This window comes from Coenobita brevimanus, chromosome 40 (assembly GCF_032717465.1).
Source record: "Coenobita brevimanus isolate Jiangsu-jjx chromosome 40, ASM3271746v2, whole genome shotgun sequence".
NCBI classification, from domain to species: Eukaryota; Metazoa; Arthropoda; class Malacostraca; order Decapoda; family Coenobitidae; genus Coenobita; species Coenobita brevimanus.
Window position 1 is genome coordinate 37,498,160 of NC_136993.1, and position 21,797 is coordinate 37,519,956.

Sequence of the window (21,797 nt, forward strand, 5' to 3'; positions counted from 1 at the left end):
GTCAAAGTGTGATTACTCATTATAGCAAAATTCTTTCAATCGTGATGGGACCAAGTTTTTTCACATCAGCGATTTTTTTTTTTTTTTTTTTTTGCAATTTCTGTGCCAATTTTGGTGCGATTTCAGTGTGTAGTTTTGGCTGCCCAAATACACACACACACACACACACACACACACACACACACATACACACACACACACACACACATACACACACACACACATGGGTAGTGCTACAGTATATTAGATTCACACAACCTAGAGACGGTAGCTGAGGAGATACACATCAAATCGAAGAGCTTATTAACATAAAGAAAATTGCCACTGGGCATTCAGCAATTAACCTCTTAAATCCCGTTACGTATAATAGTAGTACACTCACATTAACGCCACACGGTAGCTAAGGGGATACACATCATATTGGAGGGTTTCCTAACATGAAAGAAATAATCTGATTATTAGTAGAGCAGAATACAAAAGACGCCACGGCATCATATAGATGAACTGTTCATTATTGTCTATGTTCCTTTTCTGATATCTTTTTACTCGGTATACATCTTGAATAGGATGGAAGAAAATAATAAGATAGACTCGATTTCTGTAAAGGATAAAGTCTTCAGTTCACCCTTTAACTGCAAAGTGTCAGAGAATTTAACAATACTCAGGGAAAAGATATACACACCCAAAACGTAAAAAAAAATTATCAAGAGTCTTATGCTAAAGCTTAAAAAATATACTAATTTTTGAAGCTTTTGCTTCTCTATTGCCTGACATCTTAATCTCGCAGGGGACGAGCAGAAACATCTCCACCTCCACTTCGTCTTTCCTATGTCCCGTAGCTCCCATCCCTCTAATTTACATATCCCACTCATATAACACACCATTCCATCCCCTCCCCTCCTCCTTCACCTAAGAAGACAAAGTTCTCTTCAGCTTACGGATCCATACCACAGCCAAAGAATTAATTATTTGTATTTACTCCTGGAGGTGCAGCGTGTTTGTGGAGTTGCCCTATAGCTCGGGAGACTCACATCCACAGAAGGTTGCCTGGTGGTCTCCCTCAAGTGGTCTGGCTCCCACCTTCCTCCTCCCACTTTTTCCTGACAAGTTTTACAGGTAAGCGTACTGACTGCGTTCTCTTCATTACTAGGCGTTTACCTAAATTAGAGAAAACACGAACTTCAACTGATTCCAGTATCAAACTTATAGCCTTTTCGATACACTGAAGTCCTTATTTATTTTTTTATTTTTTTTATACCTTCAGGCATATTTATTCAGGTTAGGGGATCCACTTTGGTGTAAAGAGGCCAGTGAAAAAGCTATAACTGACCCTTCTACGAGGAACCCAACAAATATCTCCTAAGCATGATAAAAACGCATGGGGATGAGTGAGTCAATAACTTAAAATAAAAACTGGTGGCAATACTACCAGAGTCTTGTGTAGCGGATAACAGTGAAAAAGGCCACAATATAAAAAACAAAGTCGATAATACAATACGATAAAGGGTAAAAGTAAGACACTAAAACAACTAAACATTAAATCTTACTAAGAAATTTGGGTACCTCCACAAATAAGAACGTTCTACCTCTCATAGAACAGGCATCATCTCCAAGCGCCTACGAAAGACGGTACAGTTCCTCACCAGCTCTGTGCTTTGAGCTGCCTGGAGATGGCAAGAATAAAATACAAATAGACGTCATTCTTGTGATCGTGCTATAACGAAGTGGAAAGGAGGTTTACTCAGATAAACTTAAAATCATTAAGGAACAACCATTATACTGTACATCCTCTTGTCACTAAAGACGTATTCTTTCAGTTTAACAGACTTTTTCTTCTTTAAGACCTTTGAGATGTCTTGGTACATGCATTTAATCAACTTGAAGGTAATGTAGTGGAAAAGATGGAATGGGGAAGAACTCTTGTGTATAATAATATTAATCCAATTATGAGGAAACTGTTTGAGCAGCCGGAGGTCAATAGTTTAGATTATATATGTGAGAAATTGCTAAAGGGTTCTAAGGGGAATGTTAGGACATTAAAAACAGAATTACTTAATAATTCTAGTAAACGATAGCCATATATCTGAAATACATGTATCAAACTGGTGATAAGATTTTAAAGGTAGAGAATGACTTGGCAACATTTGTTTGGACATTACAAATACTGATCCTTTTCCTTAATGTTCCTTGCACAGCAGAACCATAAAACTAAGTTTTCCCCTTCAGACTGGCAAAGGGTCCGCGTCTGCTGGTGGCTCATGTTTCAAATTCGGTGTTCAAAACAAAGGTGGTCGACGACCCTGACACGCCTGGGGGGAAGCGTGTCATTATCTTGAGCCCTAGAGCTACACTGCTCGAAACTGTCTCAGAGGCTATGAATTTCACGTAAGAGATCCGACATTGTTGGAAGGACACAAGTCAAGAGTGAGAGCAGTGGAAATCAGTTATTTAAGAGAAGCCTGTGGAGTCACGTGGAGAGACAGGCTGACGAATGAGGATATAAAGGAGCGTTGTGGTGTGGATGTGGATGTGATAGGAAGCGTTATGAGGAACACACTGAGGTGGTTTGGCCATGTGGAGAGGATGGAGGGTGAAAGACTGACGAAGAGAGTGTATGTGAGTGAGGTGGAGGGGGGAAGAGGGAGGGGGAGGCCGAGGATGAGATGGAGGGATGGGGTGGAGAGGTATATGACAGAGGGGTGTGTGAGTTGGGAGCAGGGCAGTGAAATGGCGGGGGACAGGGCGACTTGGAGGCGATTTGTTTGTGGCCACCCCAAACGGGATTGAGGCTTCTGGCAATAGATAGATAGATAGATAGATCCGACATGCAATCAAGTGTGTGTGAGCGAGTGTGAGTGTGACGGTGACTGTGCTGTGTGTTTGATTGTGAGTATGAGCGTGAGTGTGGGTGTGGCCGTGAGTGTATTGTTTGTGAGGAATGTAGGACGTTTCGGCCACGGATGTTTGGGCCATTGGCCATCAACCGAGGATGTTTTGAAGTGTGAAATGTTGTGAACCTTACCTAACCTAACCTACCCTAACCTATGCCCAAAACGTTCTAGGGTGGTGGTCCATGCCCCAAACGTCCGTGGCCGAAACATCAGAGCATGGCGTGCGTGTGTGTGTGTGTGTGTGTGTGTGTGTGTGTGTGTGTGTGTGTGTGTGTGTGTGTGTGTGTGTGTTAAATAATGGCATGAATCCATTATCTGTTTTCTCCAAAAATACGTAAATACTATAGATGGTTGCACATGAAACACCATCATATCAAAAGGTCGAACTGTTTCAGAAACCTTCACATTCAACAAATACATTGAAAATGTTTTTTTTCATTTTGCGGTGACATGTGTGTTCTTTCATTTAAATGTGGACATGGAATCAAGTAAAAAAAAAAATAATCATGAACATTGTCATTCTTCCCGTAAATCCCAGAAAGGAGCTGAGGTGAAATAGTCTTCAGAAACTATTAAACAGAATGAAGAGAGAACCTGTAATTTTTACACATGAAAAATCATCAGAGAAATTACCAATATGCCGAGAATCGAACCCGGGACTCTAAGGTGAGAGCCAGGCAGCATACCACTACACCACGACCAGATAAAAGTTACCTAACGTTGTCACAATCTTGTAACCAACGTCCCTCCGCCCCCCACTGTGGGCCTGAAGAGGGTGAGTTAACCCCCTGGCACTCGGGCAAGTAGATGCTTTTAATCTATCCCAAACACTTCCGACAAGTCAGAATGAAGAGAGAACCTGTATTTTTTACACAGGAAAAATCATCAGAGAAATTACCAATATGCCAGGATTCGAACCCGGGACTCTCAGATGAGAGCCAGGCAGCATACCATTACACCACGACCAGGTAAAACTCATGTTGTCACAATCTTGTAACCAACGTCCCTCCGCCGCCACTGTGGGCCTGAAGAGGGTGAGTTAACCCCCTGGCACTCGGGCAAGTAGATACTTTTAATCTATCCCAAGCACTTACGGCGGAGGGACGTTGGTTACAAGATTGTGACAACGTGAGTTAACTTTTACCTGGTCGTGGTGTAGTGGTATGCTGCCTGGCTCTCACCTGACAGTCCCGGGTTCGAATCTCGGCATATTGGTAATTTCTCTGATGATATTAAACATAAACCACAAAATTTGAACTATCAAAAAACTTGGGTAATCAAATGAAAAACATCAATATTGACATTCTAAAACCTGTGAATTAATGAAATATGCATATATTTTTGAATGTTTTTTTGTAAACGAGTTTCAGATACTCCCCTGAAATAAGTATTCCCATGACCACCAAATTGAAAATGTGATGCCAAACCTTTGGCAAGTGTTTCTTCTTACATATTTCCTCCGTCCAATTTGATTCTTTATCAGTTTCTTCGGTTTCTCGGCTTCCTTACATTATTTTCGTGCTTGGACACCCACGCCGTCTAAATTGCTCGAAACATTGAAACAAACATTTATCAACATTTTAGAATCTTGATGCCGAACTTGCTGCAAACATGTCCATAAGAATGTTCCTTGACTAATTTTGTGGCAAAAGCTTCAGCATGTTCGAAGCTGACATGCAGGTACACAGACACATGTCTGTAGCATTGCTTCCAAATATCATAGGGAGAAATTCTGTTGCTTGCTGTGGCTGCCTCAGTGGTCATTTGTGGACATGAAGCAAAATGTCTGGGCGAATATTGAGTATGCCCATCATGAAGCGGTAGGAGTGGGCACAAACGGAATATCAGCATCCAGCGTAGTGCGTGGTCTAGTTTTGTTCAGCAGGAAGCTCTGGTTTTTGAAGCATACGATGAGCCCCTATATATATGTCCTGTGAATACGGCCATGATTACCTGTTTATTTCCACTGGACCGGAACTGTCTGATCAAAATATCGATCTTCTTTATGTCATCGGCACGATCCACCAAATGGTGTGTCACTGATGTCGTTCCATATGTCTAGTTTCTTAATCTTGTGTTTGTATTCGGAGACTGTCAGATCTCAGACCACACAATATGCCTAATAAAGTTCTGTTGATCATAAAACTGGTCTCTGGCCCACTTTATGATGTTCGGGCAATCCCCGTTCACCATCTGTGGTACTCACTTAACTATCTAGCCAGCTAAATTCATTTCCAGTGCAGGACTTGTCCATGCCAGTGCTACCGACATCCTTCCAAACGACGTTATGAACATGTCGATGACAATGGTGCTTCGAACATGCATGCGAACTTAATCAAGACAATGTTGTACAAGTTCCAGTCACATGTGTTGAGCATGTGGTATCTTGGCACACATTTATCATATTCATTGACCTTCTTGCTGTTAACTCCTCCTATGATCTTATTTTATGAATGAATGGTGAGGGCCTCTACCTGTCACATAAGAGGCTATTGTGTAAGAATACTGGTGTCGAACTCAGAATGAATTGCCAATCAGTGTCCTTACTGTCTAATATTAGCGTTCGGTCTCTCTCTCTCTCTCTCTCTCTCTCTCTCACATACACACACACACACACACACACACACACACACACAGAGTAGGCCACCATGATCTCCAATACAAGTTTCTCTATCTGTCAGCACCAATCTATATGCACAGTACACACCGCACTTCTTAAAAAAAAAAAAAAAAGGCACACAATAACCTGCCGTCAGAGTCCGCGGGGGGGGGGGGGACCATAAATGCCCCATCCGCCCCTCTCCCGGCGACGACTCAGCGAGATGCTGGAACCACTATCGAACTCACCTCTTCATTTCTTCAGCATTCATGGCCTTTCCTCTAACTTTCTCTGCCGAACACCACCTTCCCTCCTCTAATCCTCTCTCTTTTTTTACCTGACAGAGACTCAGCTGTCTGAGACAACTGACAGCAAACCCTTTTCTGTTTCCTTCTACTTACTCTATACAAATTTTAAAGCCAAAGTGGCTGTTGTGTATATGTACGGAACGATTTATCTTGCTCTCATTTTTCCTGAACTTGATTTTTCAAGAACACTCCCCCAGTATCCCTGCTTCTCATAAAAGGTGACTAAAAGGGTTGGCGGAGGGTTAGTGCCCCTCCCCGGAAAACAACTAACTAAAAAGACAAACAATAAGCCTCGGACAAGGACTGACAAAAAGATGACGACCAAGGACTGGAGAAAGGACGTGGTAATCAGAACATGGAATGTAAGGGGAGCGAATGATGAGGTGAAAGAGAGATTGTCCAGGTGCTTGAGGGTGGGAAAGTTGATGTATGCGGAATAACTGAAACTAAATGGAGAGGTGAGAGTGTAAGAGAATGGGAGTATGGTTGGGCAAGCAGAGTGAGAGAAGAGTGGAGGACAAATGTGGAAGTGTGCATGGAAAAGTTTGGAAGGAATGAGAGAGTGTTTTTGATCGGTGATATGAATGGTAAAGTAGGGAATGTGAAGGTGGATGGAATAATTGGTGAGTGGGGTGTGCCTGCTGAGATAGATGAGAATGGCAGTGCGTCAGTGGACATTTGTGCTGGGAGGGGGTTGGTCATACCCAATACCCTCTTCAGGCACAAAATGATCCACAGGTATACATGGCGAGTAATGAGAAGGGTGGGTGGTGAACTGAATGAAAGGAAGGCAATGATTGATTATGTGTGTGTGTGGATGAAAGGATGCGAAAATGTGTAATGGATGCAAGAGCTTATAGAGGTTGAGGGAGTGGACTTTCTGACCACTACTTGGTGGTGGCCAGAATCAAGATCCAATTAAGATGGAGAAATAGAAGAAGGGAAGGACGGGAAGAAAGAGTATTTGTAAGGAGAGTGGAAAGGTTACAAGAGGATGAGAAAAAGGCAGAGAATAGGAGAGAAGTGGAGGAATGATTGGGCAAATATGAATTGGAACAGATGGGGGACGTGGAAGGTGTGTGCAGGATATTCACGGAAGAAATATGTGCAGCATGTGATGTGGTGGGTGGGATGAAGAGAAGATGGAGGGGTGAGCAAGAAACAGAGTGGTGGAATGAAGAGGTGAGACAGGCTGTGGCACAAAAGAAGAAACCATACAATGAATGGATGAGAAATAGGGGCGTGGAAGAAATTGAGAGGCAGAAGAGAGAGTTATATGTAGAAAGAAAGAGAGAGGTGAAAAGCTTAGTGAGAGAGAGTAAGAAGGAAGAGGATGAGGAATTTGGAAGGAACTTGAGTGTAAAGTGGAAGGACTGTACGAAAATGTTCTGGGAAGAGGTGAAAAGAGTAAGACAGGGTTGAAGTAAAGTTATCAGGGGAGTGAAAGATAAAAATGGTAGATTACTAGTGAAGAAGGGAGAAAAAGCGAGCAGATGGAGAGAACACTTTAAGGAATTGTTGAACATAGAGGATGGAAGTAATGCGAGTATTAGTGGCTGGGGAATGGCTGGGAGAAGGAGGGAAGTGAGAAGACAATAGGATAGAAGTTGTGGAAGCAATGAAGAAAGTTAAATTGGGGAAAGCCCCAGGAATTGATGGAGTGTGTGGTGAAATGCTGAAGTATGGGGGAGAGATAATAGTATAATGGATGTGGAAAATGTGCAGATTGACCTGGGAGGAAGGTAGAGTCCCGGAAGATTGGAAGTCAGGTATAATTATTCCTTTGTACAAAGGAAAAGGGGAAAAAGAATTGTGAGGTAATCATAGGGGCATTTGTCTTCTTAGTATAATAACAAAGTGTATGGTAGGATACTTATTGACAGAGTTAAAGAAAGAACAGGGGAATTAGTTGGAGAAGAGCAGGGAGGCTTTAGGAAGGGAAGAGGTTGTGTAGATCAGATATTCATCCTTAGATCTTTAGTGGAAAAGTTTCTAGAGAAGGGAAAGAAGTTGTATGCGGCTTTCATGGATTTGGAGAAAGCATATGACAGGGTGGATAGGCAAGGACTGTGGAAAGTATTAAGAATATATGGAGTAGATGGGAAGTTGTTGAATGCTGTGAAGAGTATGTATGATGGTGCTAAGGCTGCAGTGCGTATGGATGCTAAACTGAGTGAAAGGCTGCAGTGCGTATGGATGCTTAACTGAGTGAATTTTTTTCCTTGAAGGCTGGGTTGAAAAAGGGATGTGTCATGTCTCCATGGTTTTCAATCTGTACATGGATGAGGTAATAAAAGAGGTACAAGGTAGGGTAGTGGATGTTGGAGTGGCCCTGGTGAGAGAGGGTAGTGTTTGGAAACTCCCTGTACTGTTGTTTGCAGATGATACTGTGTTGTTGAGTGAGGACGAAGGAGAGCTGCAAGGCTTGGTGGATGAGTTTGGGAGAGAGTGTAAGAAACGGAATCTAAAGGTGAATGTAGGGAAGAGTAAAATGATGGTCTTTGAGAGAGGTGAAGTCAGTGAATGTACAGCGAGGTTGGATGGTGAGGAATTGGAAAATGTGAGTATGTTTAAGTACTTGGGTAGTGTGATGAGTAAGGATGGAGATTTGGAGGGTTAAGTGCTTGAAAGGGTACAGCAGGGAAGAAGGGTTGCTGGTTCCTTGAAAGCAGTGCTAAGAAGCAGGGAAGTGAGCATGGAAGTGAAAAAGTTACTACTTGACAGTATTGTGATACCAACTCTAACGTATGGAAGTGAAGCTTGGACGTTGCTGGAAGGAAATAAGTCAAGAGTGAGAGCAGTGGAAATGAGTTATTTAAGAGGAGCCTGTGGAGTCACATGGAAAGACAGGCTGACAAATGAGGATATAAAGGAACGTTGTGGTGTGGATGTGGATGTGACAGGAAGGGTTAGGAGGAATACACTGAGGTGGTTTGGCCATTTGAAGAGGATGGAGGGTGAAAGACTGATGAAGAGAGTTTATGTGAGTGAGGTGGAGGTGGGAAGAAGGAGGGGGAGGCCGAAGATGAGATATGGGATAGGGTGGAGAGGTGTATGAGAGAGGGGTGTGTGAGTTGGGAACGGGGCAGTGAATTGGCGGGGGACAGGGCGACGTGGAGGCGATTTGTTTGTGGCCACCCCGGACGGGATTGAGGCGTCTGGCAATAGACGGATAGATAGATTCTTCTGAATTCTTTACTCTTTAGCTTCGCCTTTCCTGTCATTCTCTGACTAATTATATCTGCACTGTTTACCTATCTCCTAATTCTACTGAGTACTGACTGAAAAATTCTTTGACTGTCTTATTTCTACAATGGAACACATTCTATCTACGTCTCCTTTCTCTGAAATCTCCGTTCTAGGAAATTTCAGTAGTCACCACCACCTTTGGCTCTCATCTCCTTTCATTGATCCACCTGGTGAACAAGCCTACATCTTTTCTGTCCTTAATGATCTAGAGCAGCTTGTACAGCACCCTACCCGTATCCCTGACCTCCTTTTAGAGAGCTCCAACATATTTGACATCTTTCTTACAACTAATCCTTCTGCTTACGCTTTTAATCTTTCCTCTCTGTTGGGCTCCTCCGATCACAACCTTATTACATTGATCTATGCTATTGTTCTGGTGCAGCCTGTGGACCCCCCAAAGAAATGTCGACTGTGGCATTTTCGAGTTGCGGATTGGGAAGGCCTCAGGCAGTACTTCTTTTATCCTCTCTGGAATGATTATTGCTATCATGGCTGGGAGCCATCTGAGTGTGGTTTGTGCATTACAGAGGTCATTCTTTTGGGCATGGAAGCATAAATTCCTTCCTCATATCCTTTGACTAATGCAGGAACGCCTTAGGTTAATCACGCTTGTTCTAATGTTGTCAGCAACAAGGAGAAGGCCTATTGAAGGTACAAGAGCCAACCCACCCTTTAATCACATCTTGTTTATGTTTCTGCCCAGAATCATGCTAAGTTTGTTCTTCGTTCTGCTAAAAATGATTTCATCCATACAGTACTAAATGCTCTCAACTCTCGAACTCGAATTCTTCCCGCTCTTTCTGATACCTTGCCAAAAACCTTTCTAACAACTTCACCTCATCATCCTTCCCTCCTCTTTTCTACTATGATGGCTTTGTAGTTATTTCTTCTACTGATAAAGCAGGTCTCTTCACTCAGACTTTCTCCTCCAATTCCACCTTAGACGATTCCGTGCTGTTCATCCATCACTTCTCCCTCTGACTTCCTCATGGCTGACATTTCTTCAGCTGAAGCATTTTCTGCCATCACTGGTCTTAACACTAATAAGGTATATGGGCCTGATGGAGTCACTCCTGTTGTCCTCAAGATCTGTGCTTCTGAGCTTACACCCTGCCTTGATAAACTCTTTCACGTTTGTCTTTCAACTTGTACTTTTCCTTCTTGCTGGAAGTTTGCTCTCATTCAGCCAGTCTCAAAGAAGGGTAACCATTACCAACCCTCTAACTATCATCCAATTGCTTTAACATCCTGTATCTCAAAAGTTTTTGAGTCAATTCTTAACAGAAAAATTTCAAAGCATCTTTTCTGTCACAACTTTCATTCTGATCGTCAGTGTGGGTTCCGTTAGGGACGCTTCACTGGCGATCTTCTCACCTACCTTTCAGATTCCTGGTCATCATCCTTTCGGGACTTAAGCGAAAGCTTTGCCGTTGCGCTTGACATCTCAAAGGATTTTGATCGATTCTAGCATAAATCTTTAATTTCCAAACTGCTCTCTTATGGTTTCTATCCTTCTATCTGTGCCTTCGTCTATTGCGTCCTTTCTGGTCGTTCAATAGCCGCTGTTGTAGACGGCCATCGCTCTTCTGCTAGATCTATCAACAGTGGTGTTCCTCAGGGCTCTGTCCTATCACCATCTCTCTTCCTTTTATTCATCAATGACCTACCTTCTATGCTGTACATCTAACCCTATTCATTCGTATGCCGATAATTCCACCCTTCACCTTTACATTCGCTTCATGTAACGTCCATCTCAGCAGTTATTTCAACAAACAAGTGATGAGGCTATAGCTTACGTAATGCCTGACTTGGCTCGTATCTCTGACAGGGGTAAAAATAATCTTGTTCTTATTGCATCAAAAACTCAGTTTTTACACCTATGAACCCGACACAATCTTCCATAGGAGTACCCGCTAATTTTTAATAAAATCCAGCTCAATCTGGCATCATCCTTGAACATGCTTGGGGTTTCATTCACTCAGGACTTATCTTGAAAAGATCATATTGCAGCTCTTGTAAAATCTCTTTCCAAGAGATTGGGTGTTCTAAGCCGACTCCATATCTTATTTACCCTTGTACAGTTGTTGACTTTATACACGAGTTTTATTCGCCCCTCTGTAGAGTACACCTCTCATGTGTGGGGAGGCTCCCCACATACGGCTCTTCTCAAGATGGTGAAGTAAAAGGCTTTTCGTCTCATTAACTCTCCTCCTCTTACTGGCTCCCTGCAACCTCTGTCTCTTTGCCCCACTGTAGCATCTTTATCTCTTTTCTATCGCTACTTTGATAGTCACTGCTCCTCTGAATTGTCTGCTTGCATCCCTCCACCTTTATGACGAGTGCATAGCACCCGTCTAGCAACAAATTCTCATCTCCATTCTGTTCATCTCTCTAATGCAAGAGTTAACCGTTACTCTCAGCCCATCATCTATGCAACAGGTCAACTCAGGAACTGTCTCCCTCTGTCTGTATTTCCTACTTCCAATGATCTCCAGTCTTTCAAACGCAGTGTGTCCAGGCATCTCGAGATGAACAGATCTTGAATTTGGCTCTGTTATGTATTGTTTCTGTTTTTTTCTTGGAACTAAAGGATTGCAGGCTCCTGGCCTTTCGTTCCTTCTTTCTTGCATTAAACACACACACACACACACACACACACACACACACACACACACACACACTCATGCATGCATACGCGCTTCTACTCTCATTATTGTTACCTATGTATCATCTATCTATCTATCTATCTATCTATCTATATAGATAGATAGATGTTTATTTCTATATCTATCTATCTATCTATCTATCATCTATATATATATATATATATTTTATGTGAGGAAGAAGGAACCAAAGGCCGTGAGCCAGCAAAATTGTTCCTTCCAAGAGCAAAACAAAATACAAGAAAGAGCCAAAATTAAGATCCAATCATTTTGAGATGCCTAGACACACTGCGTTTGAAAGACTGGAGACAAAAGGAAGCAGGAAATACATATAGAGGGAGACAGTTCCAGAGTTGACCTGTTGCGTAAATGAAGGGCTGGGAATAACGGTTAACTCTTGCATTAGTGAGTTGGACAGAAAAGGGATAAGAGTTTGCTGCTAAACAGGTGCTACGCGCCCGTCGTAGAGGTGGAGGAATGCATGCAGACAGTTCAGAGGAGCAGTGACCATTGAAGTAGCGATAGAAAAGCGATATAGATGCAACAGTGCAGCAAAGAGACAGAGGTTGAATGGATTCAGTAAGAGGAGGAGAATTAATGAGACGAAAAGCCTTTGACTCCACCCTATTGAGAAGAGCTTTATGTGGGGAGCCTTCCCACACATGAGAGTTGTACTCAACACAGGGGCGGATAAAACCCTTGTACAGAGTCAACAATTGTGCAGGGGTAAAGAAGGAACGGAGTCGGCTTAGCACACCTAATCTCTTGGAAGCAGTTTTAAAAGAAATGTAATATGATCTTTCCAAGATAAGTCCAGAGTAAATGAAACCCCAAGCATGTTCAAGGATGATGCAGGATTAAGCTGAATATTATTAAACATTCGTGGGTGTATCTGTGGAAGATTTTGTTGGGTTGATAGGTGTAAAAACTGAGTCTTTGATACATTTAAAACAACCAGATTATTTTTACCCCAGTCAGAGATATGAGCCAAGTCAGACATTAGGTGTGCCATAGCCTAATCCCTTGTTTGTTGAAGTAACTGCTGAGATGGACGTTGCGGGAACCAAATGGAAAGGTGAAGGGTGGAGTCATCAGCATATTAGTGGATAGGGTTAGATGTACAGATTAGAAGGTTATTGATGTATGAAAGGAAGAGAGTTGGTGATAGGACAGAGCCCTGAGGAGCACCACTGTTAATAGATCTAGTTGAAGGATCATGGCCGTCTACACCAGCAACTATAGAACGACCAGAAAGGAAGCTATCGATGAAGACACAGACAGAAGGATAGAAACCGTGTGAGGGCAGTTTGGAAATGAAATATTTATTACAGACTCGATTGAAAGCCTTTGAGATGTCAAGTGCAATGACAAAGCTTTTGCCAAAGTCCTGAAAGGTAGATGAGAAGATAGTCAGTGAAGCGTCCCTGACGGAACCCATACTGATGATCAGAAAAAAGGTTGTGATAGGAAAGATGCTCTAAAATTTTTCTATTAAGAATTGACTCAAAAATTTTTGAGATACAGGATGTTAAAGCAATTGGACGTTAGTTAGAGGGTTGGGAGTGGTCACCCTTCTTTGGGACTGGTTGAATGAGAGCAAACTTCCAGCAAGAAGGAAAGGTACAAGTTGATAGACAAAGGTCAAAGAGTTTGCCTAGGTAGCGTGTATGCACAGAGGCACAGTTCTTGAGAACAACAGGAGGGACTCCATCAGGCCCATATGCCTTATTAGTAGTGAGTCCTGTGATGGTAGAAAATACATCAGCTGAAGAAATTTTAACCCGTCACGTCCCGAGGTTTTCCGCACCTCCGACATCCCCCAGTCCCGATGTATTTTCGATTTTTTTTTTTTTTTGGCTAAAACCTTTTGGTGAGAAACATCGAAAATTCATAGAGAAATCGCTCACCTGAGGTTTAAAGTGCCCAATCCAGGTAGGAGTTCCTCCTTACCTGAGTGGGTTTTCTAACATGCTGGCACCAAAGAAAACGAGTTCTATGGGAGGGTAACTATTTTATCCACTCATAAACGGTATTTATTTATTTACTTGGTACGAATGTATATGTAGTATGACAGTATATTGGTTTTCAAGCAGTAATAAAGGCATTATAAGCATTGTTTCACTCACTAACTAATCACCATACCTGACCTATTTTTGCCACACTACCTGATCATTATTTCTGGCTGTTTCTTCTTCTAATGCTATGTAAACATTGTCCTCCACATTGTCATCGATTGGGGAATCACTCTGGCCCTGAATAACTTTACTAGCCAGGTCACTGGTAACAGGTCCTTTGCCAAGACAATGGCGTGAGGGGGGGAGGGGGAGGTTATGCAGTGTAAGGCATTGTCCCTGCTTGGTATCTTGTTCCGGAATAGAGGAAGGTGTCCCGTGTATACATACGAAAAATCACGTGCGAAAATTGAAAATTGTGCAAATTAGGTACCTTGCAATTGCACGACGTACTGGTACGTCGCCGGGACTGGCAAATGCAAATCGTGGTGACGTACCCATACGTCGTCGGGACGGGGCGGGTTAATGTCAGCCAAGACGAATTCAGAGGGGGGAAGTGATGGAGGAACAGCACCGGAATCATCTAAGGTGGAATTGGAGGAGAAAGTCTGAGTGAAGAGATCTGCTTTATCAGTAGAAGAAATAGCTACAAAGTCATCAGAGTAGAAAAGAGGAGGGAAGGATGATGAGGTAAAGTTGTTAGAAAGGTTTTTGGCAAGGTGCCAGAAGGAGCGGGAAGAATTCGAGTTGGAGAGTTGAGAGCATTTAGTAGGGTGAAATTATTTTTAGCAGAGCGAAGAACAGCCTTAACATGATTCCAGGCAGAAATGTATAAATGATCTGATTCAGGAATGGATTGGCTCCGGTACCTTTTATAGGTCCTCTCCTTGTTGCAGTCAGCATTAGAACAACCATGATATAACCAAGGCATTCTTGCATTAGTCAGAGGATGTATGCTTCCATGCACGAGAGAATAACCTCTGTAATGCGCAAGACACACTCAGATGGCTCCCAGCCATGGAAGCAATAATCATTCCAGGGAAAATCAAAGTAGTACTGCCTGAGGTCTCCCAATCCGCATCTCCAAAGTGCCACCGACGACGTTTCTTTGGAGCGTCCACAGGCCGTACTGGAGCGATAGGACAGGTTAAGGTGATAAGGTTGTGATCGGATGAGTCCTACGGGGAGAAAAGATTAACAGTGTAAGCAGAAGGATTAGTTGTAAGGAAGAGGTCAAGTATATTTGAGCTCTCTTCAAGGCGGTCAGGGATACGGGTAGGGTGCTGTACAAGCTGCTCTAGGTCATTAAGGATGGAAAAGGTGTAGGCTTGTTCACAAGGTGGATCAGTGAAAGGAGAGGAGAGCCAAAGGTAGTGGTCAACATTGAAATCTTCAAGAATGGAAATTTCAGAGAAAGGAGAAATGGATAGAATATGTTCCATCATAGAGGTAAGATAATCAAAGAATTTTTGATACTCAGTAGAATTAGGAGATAAGTAAACAGCGTGGATATATTTAGTCAGAGAATGACAGGAAAGCCGAAGCCAGAGTGTAAAGAATTCAGAAGAATCAAGTTCAGGAACACGAGAGCAAGATAAGTCGTTGCGTATATATACACAACAGCCACCTTTGGCTTCGAAATGACTATAGAGAAAGTAGGAGGATACAGAAAAGAGTCTGCTGTCAGTTGTCTCAGACAGCTGTGTCTCAGTTAGGAAGAGAAGGTGAGGTTTAGAGAAGGAGAGGTGGTGCTCAACAGAGCGAAAGTTAGAGCAAAGGCCGCGAATGTTGCAGAAATGAAGAAGAAGAGAGTCAGACAGTGGTTCCAGGCAGCTCGAGTTGTCTCCGGGAGAGGGGTGGAAGGTGGGGGCATTTATGGTCCCCTCCCGGGGACTCCGAAGCCACGTGCTGTGCTGCCACGACTATTTTTAATTTTGGAAAAGGAAGCGCAGTGTGTACTGTGCATGTAGTTTGGTGTTGATAGTTACAGAAATTTGTATTGGAGAGCATGCTGGTCTACTCTTTGTGTTACTGAGACACTGAAAAAGTTCAGCAAAGGGGGATGGTCGACACCTAGTCCCGATGCCTGATGAAATGGGAATTCCAGCTCTCCATATCATCAGCTTTCCATTCACCTTGGGAGTACTGCCCTCCTCGACTGGTGCTACAGTCTACTCTTATACAGGTATATATATATATATATATATATATATATATATATATATATATATATATATATATATATATATATATATATATATATATATATATATATATATATATATATATATGTGTGATATTAATGTGGAAGTGTTGTTGCATTCGTTTCCTGTCATTAACTTTGCAGATACCACTATGTGACTCCCGTTGACAGAGCGTGGGGAGTGGAACAGCCTGACGGGTCCTGGACCGGCATGATCGGAATGTCAATGCGGGAAGTAGGTCCATTTATGGCCTTGCATCATTATGTATTGGATTTGGATTAAATCACTTTATTTCCCTTACATTTTGCCATTTAATCAGTTCATTGAAGATCAGCTTGAGTAAACTGGTATTAGAGATGCATACACAGGCTGAAAGACGGATAGATAGATAGATTAAACGACCAGTCACAAAACGGATAAAAAGTCATCAGAGACTGATTTTATAAAACGTAGACAGGAAGATAGGTGTGATTTTGAAGTACCTGTCAGTATTGCATTTCAGATAGTCATTAACTCTTCATTTCAGGAAGTGGACATCAGCCTTGGCCTCTTTGACATCACTGCAGCAAGAGCCAGAGTAGTAGACTTCACCTTCCCCGTCGACGTCATGTACAACAGGATGATCGTGGGTCGTGGCAAGCCTGAGGTGAACCCCTGGAGTTTCCTACTACCCCTGGGTCCTCGTGTTTGGGCAGCGCTTCTGACGGCTTTGTTGGGGGTCCTTGCAGTAATGACAATATTTCCCTCCTGTCTACAAACCCAAGCTTGTCATTGTACAGGTCTAATGGTGAAGGCATCCAGTTGCGTTCGAGTGCTGTTACAACAAGGTAATACCTCCACCTTGTCCTATTTGTTATGGTGGAAATCGTCAGTTTTAGGATATAGGTCCGTATTCTCGTTGGCTAAGGAAGTTCCCTAACACCTCTCCCTTGGCGATTTATTTTGCTTATTTCTCTTTGCCGTCCTCTTCTGTGTTGTTGTAAATTTTTCTAATATCGCCATACACTGCACTAATAACGTAAAAAACGATTGTAACAAACCATATCCAAAAATAAATCGCTAAGGAAAAGCTGTTTGGGAGCTTCCTATCCCGACGAGAATACGGGCCATTATCCTACCACCATATGTGGCCGTACAGTTATACTGAACTGTTGATAAAGGCATCTCGATGCATTCTCTCGGTCCCTTCCAACAGTCTTAACAACAATATCTCATTACCTGCACTGTTGCATCAGGAATTTCCACTTCTGTGTCAATGATAACGTCGTATTTCCAGCATTTTGTTTTGTTTTGGTGTCACGTGGTGGCAGGGATAATAATAGAGATTATGAATACCTCTAATCATTTTCACATATATATATATGCAGTAGCGAATTATTATTGAAGAAATAAAAACTATTTCTACCACCAAATTCCACTACTGAGAGTGAGAGAAACCGCTCATGAAAAACACTCTCGAGATGGCTTCGTAGGTACTATTGGTAGCTGTTATTCACTCTGTATGGAGTCCTGAAATCAAAATTACAAAGAAGCTGCTCATTCTGCTGCAAAGTTCCTTGATGAGTTGCAAGCCAGCCTTGATTAATGGTTACCACTCAGCAGTGTAGCGAGACAAAACTTGTGATAAAATTTGTAGTAAAACATCCATAAGAAATAAATTCCAATTCCACTTTCGATGATATAATTAGCGTAAATAATAATGACATATCACGTTGGTTTGTCTGATGCCGATGGTTAACGGTTGAACTACATCACAATGAATATACATACAGAAATTACCAATTATTATTAGGTTCTTTATTTACCATTCATGACAAGCCCCAACACTCTAAGGAATGTTGTCGTTATGTACAATGGGAATGTGCGAGCAAAAAAAAAAAAAAAAAAAAAAAAAAAAATTAATGCATATATGCGGCAAAAAATAATTCTAATATATATGATTACAAAAACAGTAATTAACACAATACCACATAAGAGAACTATCAGAATGAAGTAATAACTAAGTTATGCCTTAATTTGGAATAAACACATATGCTTCTTTCAGATGTCAGCCCTGTCAGGACATGGTGGGTATGGGAGCGTGTGGTGTTGGGTGTGTGGATGCTGACAACTGTGGTGCTGACACGTAGCTATACAGGCAACCTGGTGTCCCTCCTGGCCGTCAGATACATCCCAATGCCCATACAGTCTCTCAGGGATGTGGTCGATAATCCTATTACATTTTTAGTCCAGAAGGGAACTAGGCAGGCTTACACTATTCAGGTTAGTATTTACCACATTAAGGGTAGAGTAGTAGCACATAAAGTCATTGGGCATTGATGTATATCTTGGCTCTCTCAGTCAACGGACCTTCTGCGACTAAGGCAAGACTAGGACATATTCTGAGGCAAATTGTCTGATCATGCAGGCCAAGATAAACACAGGAAGTTAAACATGCTCTGTATCTGTAGTTCATAATTTGAGGAAGCCGTTTTTCAATACCAGACTTACTGTTGGGGAGAATGAGAGGCCATATGCCAACAACGCGAACAGATTATACGAGTTATTCTTCCAGTTTTAATATAAACATACAGTGTCGAGGAAAATATGTCACAATATGTCTAGTTCTGGGGTAACTGCAGAAATACTATATAAATCACACTCTAAGACATTCATTTCGTTACTTCCGGAAGGTTAAGATTGGTGCTTTCCACGAAATTAATACATGATCGAGCACTTTACGTTAAAATATGTGCAGTTATAGCCTAGTATAGGAAGGCTCTAAAAGTACAGCCTTTAATACAGCGATTGTGCTACTTTCAGACGGCTGAGAGTGGCGTTTTCCGCAACATAAGTAATCTGCAGAAGGAAGGTAGATTTCAAACGTTCGACGCCTCTGAGCTGACGAAGAACCTGGATGTCAAAGTGAGGAGGGGGGACCACACCCTAATAAACGTGGGGGAGTTGACCAAGATGATGATGGCACAGGACTTTTCAGTGACAGGTGGGTTAGAGAGAGAGAGAGAGAGAGAGAGAGAGAGAGAGAGAGAGAGATTGTATGTGTCAGTGTGTGTGTAATTCACCGGGTCGGTCAGGATCACGTGATGGTTTTGTGATCATCGGCATTTTACCCTCCCGGAAGAGAGCTGAAAGCTCATATAGTCCGATCTAAGGGCAAAGCCTTGACCTTCACACACGCACACACCCATCCTCTTGCTCAAGGAGGACAGTGACCACCCGCTTTGTCAGTGAAACTTTTTCGCATCCCGAGCAAGGCGCGAACCCCCGTCTTAGCATATGCAAGGTGAGAGCGTTACCACTGCACCAGCGAGTGTGTGTGTGTGTGTGTGTGTGTGTGTGTGTGTGTGTGTGTGTGTGTGTGTGTGTGTGTGTGGGTGTGTGTGTGTGTGTGCATCATGAATTTGCCCTTACACTGACATATCTATAACAGGTGATGAACTAGGGACATGCTTAAGTTGCAAAAACGTGGCTCAGCAGTATCAAGAACAAAGGACAAAAAAGTTCATCTTAACCCACTTGTCGTAGAATAAAACCATTGCATTTTCTTTTTTTAATTATATTTTGGGAGACGCCAGACAATTTTAGGTTGACCTTGACCTGGGAATATACTTGTGATCCTTTGATATTTACGATTAAGAAAATGGACGCCATAATAAAAGAACTGTAGACAGCATTATTCCGAGACAATGTTTGGTAGTTTCAGCGTCAGTCCGGCTTTTGTTTTGTTGACTATAATTACATTTTTTTTATCATCCTGTATTTTATGCGAATTTTACTTCATATATCGTAAGACCGCTGACAGATATATCGGGAAGTTCATATAGCATATTCATGGCACAAATTTTGCCTACATTTAACCATTCATTTGGTGTCAACAGGAAAGTGTAACTTCTATCTGGCACGTCAAGAGTTCCTAACCTCGATGGCAGCCATGACGGGGCCCAAAGACAGCCCACTCATTAACGCTGTCAGCCGCAGGTCAGCTATCATACATCAGTTTTATCTGTATGATCTGGTGAGTTACTCCGGAGGTGATTAAGATCATTCGGCTTTATCAAAATTAATATTCAAAAAGTTTATTTGGATGAATAAGTTGTCACTTTGCTATTCTGTTTTTACCTTAACTTGGCCTAATATTGACATCTCTGCAATATGAATACGGAATTGTAATAGCTGCTCATCACTTGAGTTTTGCTGGTCATGAAGGAGCTGTTACGTGAACAAAGCTACAAAAGGTCGAAAATCTGGACCAGGTTAAGGTGAAAAGTTTATGGTAACATATTCATAATCACGTGTTTCCAGGATCATAACAGTGAGAGAAGCAGGTATGTACGACCACTGGATCAACAGCTACACCCCCAACATGACCACCTGCCTCAACCCACCCACAACCATGGCCGTCAGATCCTCACTCAGCCTCTCCAATATATGGGTAACTTCCTCACTGTGCTTTCGTGAACCATACTTTCTACTCATCCATCAATCTGTCTATCTATCTGTCGTGCCATCCATCTATCCATCCACCTATCCATCCATCCACCTATCCATCCATCCATGTCTCTCTCTCTCTCTCTCTCTCTCTCTCTCTCTCCATATATATTAAGTGAACCGGTATTACTTGTACTAAATAAGATGCAGTTTCCTAAAAGTATATTCTCTCACATTGCAGGGAACACTGGTGGTTTACGTGGCTGGCCTGGCAATTAGTTTTCACGTGTTCTGCTTCGAGCTCATCTACTCACACCTCCGGTAATGTGTCCGTGATGAAGGATGTGAGACTGTTGGAGTGGCAGAGTCGAATCGGTTATCCACCGGCGTTTGGGGTTTCACATTGCAAGTTATTGACCAGGTTGTGTACTAAATACTTTGCAGACTGAAATACTAATGTTGCGAGATCGAGTATATAAGAGAAAAAAAAGAAAATAATCTTCAATTTCTTCAGCTTAAGTGTCATTTTTATTTGATTTTTCTGTTAAAGTAAATTTTAGTGAGAGAGAAGGATGATCTCAAGTTGGATTGGACACATTCTGAAACTCTTCTACGCTGAAGGAAACCGTCTAGAAATGGCAAAGACAAAATAGGAAAGATATCAACGTATTTATCCAATTCATATTTCATCCTTGCTGCAACGAGCTTTTCGAAGTGAAGCGGGTTAGATATGACCTTCATTTACCACTTTATCTTCGGCACGTCTCCCCGAAGCTTAATTAAATCGTCTGGTGATAGCAGGAATAAAATAGAATAAAATGTCACCGGACTGAAAGAGTTAAAAGCTAATGGATGTTGATTGCTGTTTATTCTAAGCTAAATAAAACTATCTCTAAGAAAGAAGCATTTATTGAACCATTCCTTAATAAGAGGAAGGATATTTGAGATTCTCTATAATCCCTTCCATAGGAGAACTGTCTTAAACTTTACAAAGCAGACTCGTCAGAGCAAGAATCTATCTGTCTATATGTCTGTCTATCGATCCATCTATCTATTGCCAGACGCCTCAATCCCGTAAGTGATGACCAAAAACAAATCAACTCCAAGTCTGCTTTTCCTCTACCATCGGGCTGTCCTCTCTCCAGCTCATAACCCCCTCTCTCATAGATCTCCACTCCATTCCCCCATCTCGTCCCTGATCTCCCCCTCTTCCTCTCCCAAACCACCTCACTCACATACACTCTTCTAGTCAATCACTCATTCTTCATTCTCCCCACATAGGCAAAGGATACAATGAAAAATATCGGCATGTCACTCTTTTTCTTAGTAAACTGAAAGTATTTTGCTCTCAGGCAAGGGAAGCCTTTGCTATGCTGCATAAAAACGTCCGGAGAGGGAAAGAATTAACTGTGAAAGATCGCATGCTGAAAACTCAAGCACTCT

The 21,797-nt window shown here is 42.2% G+C and overlaps 1 protein-coding gene across 1 annotated transcript; it reads left to right on the forward strand.

The window, feature by feature from the left end:
* The first annotated feature begins 1,365 nt into the window (after positions 1-1,365).
* On the forward strand, positions 1,366-19,965 carry LOC145397044 (glutamate receptor ionotropic, kainate 4-like). The gene is made up of 7 exons (XM_080270259.1): positions 1,366-1,388; positions 2,227-2,385; positions 16,097-16,160; positions 16,429-16,753; positions 17,971-18,188; positions 18,729-18,909; positions 19,805-19,965. Exons 1-7 carry the CDS (start codon positions 1,366-1,368, stop codon positions 19,963-19,965), a joined length of 1,131 nt encoding a protein of 376 aa, XP_080126385.1.
* Positions 19,966-21,797: the final 1,832 nt, after the last annotated feature.

Bases quoted from the DNA above. Each gene is read 5' to 3' on its own strand.
- LOC145397044 (XM_080270259.1), top strand. From the start codon at position 1,366: ATGATAAAAACGCATGGGGATGA. The intron at 1,389-2,226 runs GTGAGTCAATAA...TTTCCCCTTCAG, and splicing joins ATAAAAACGCATGGGGATGA to ACTGGCAAAGGGTCCGCGTC. The intron at 2,386-16,096 runs GTAAGAGATCCG...TCCCGTTGACAG, and splicing joins TCAGAGGCTATGAATTTCAC to AGCGTGGGGAGTGGAACAGC.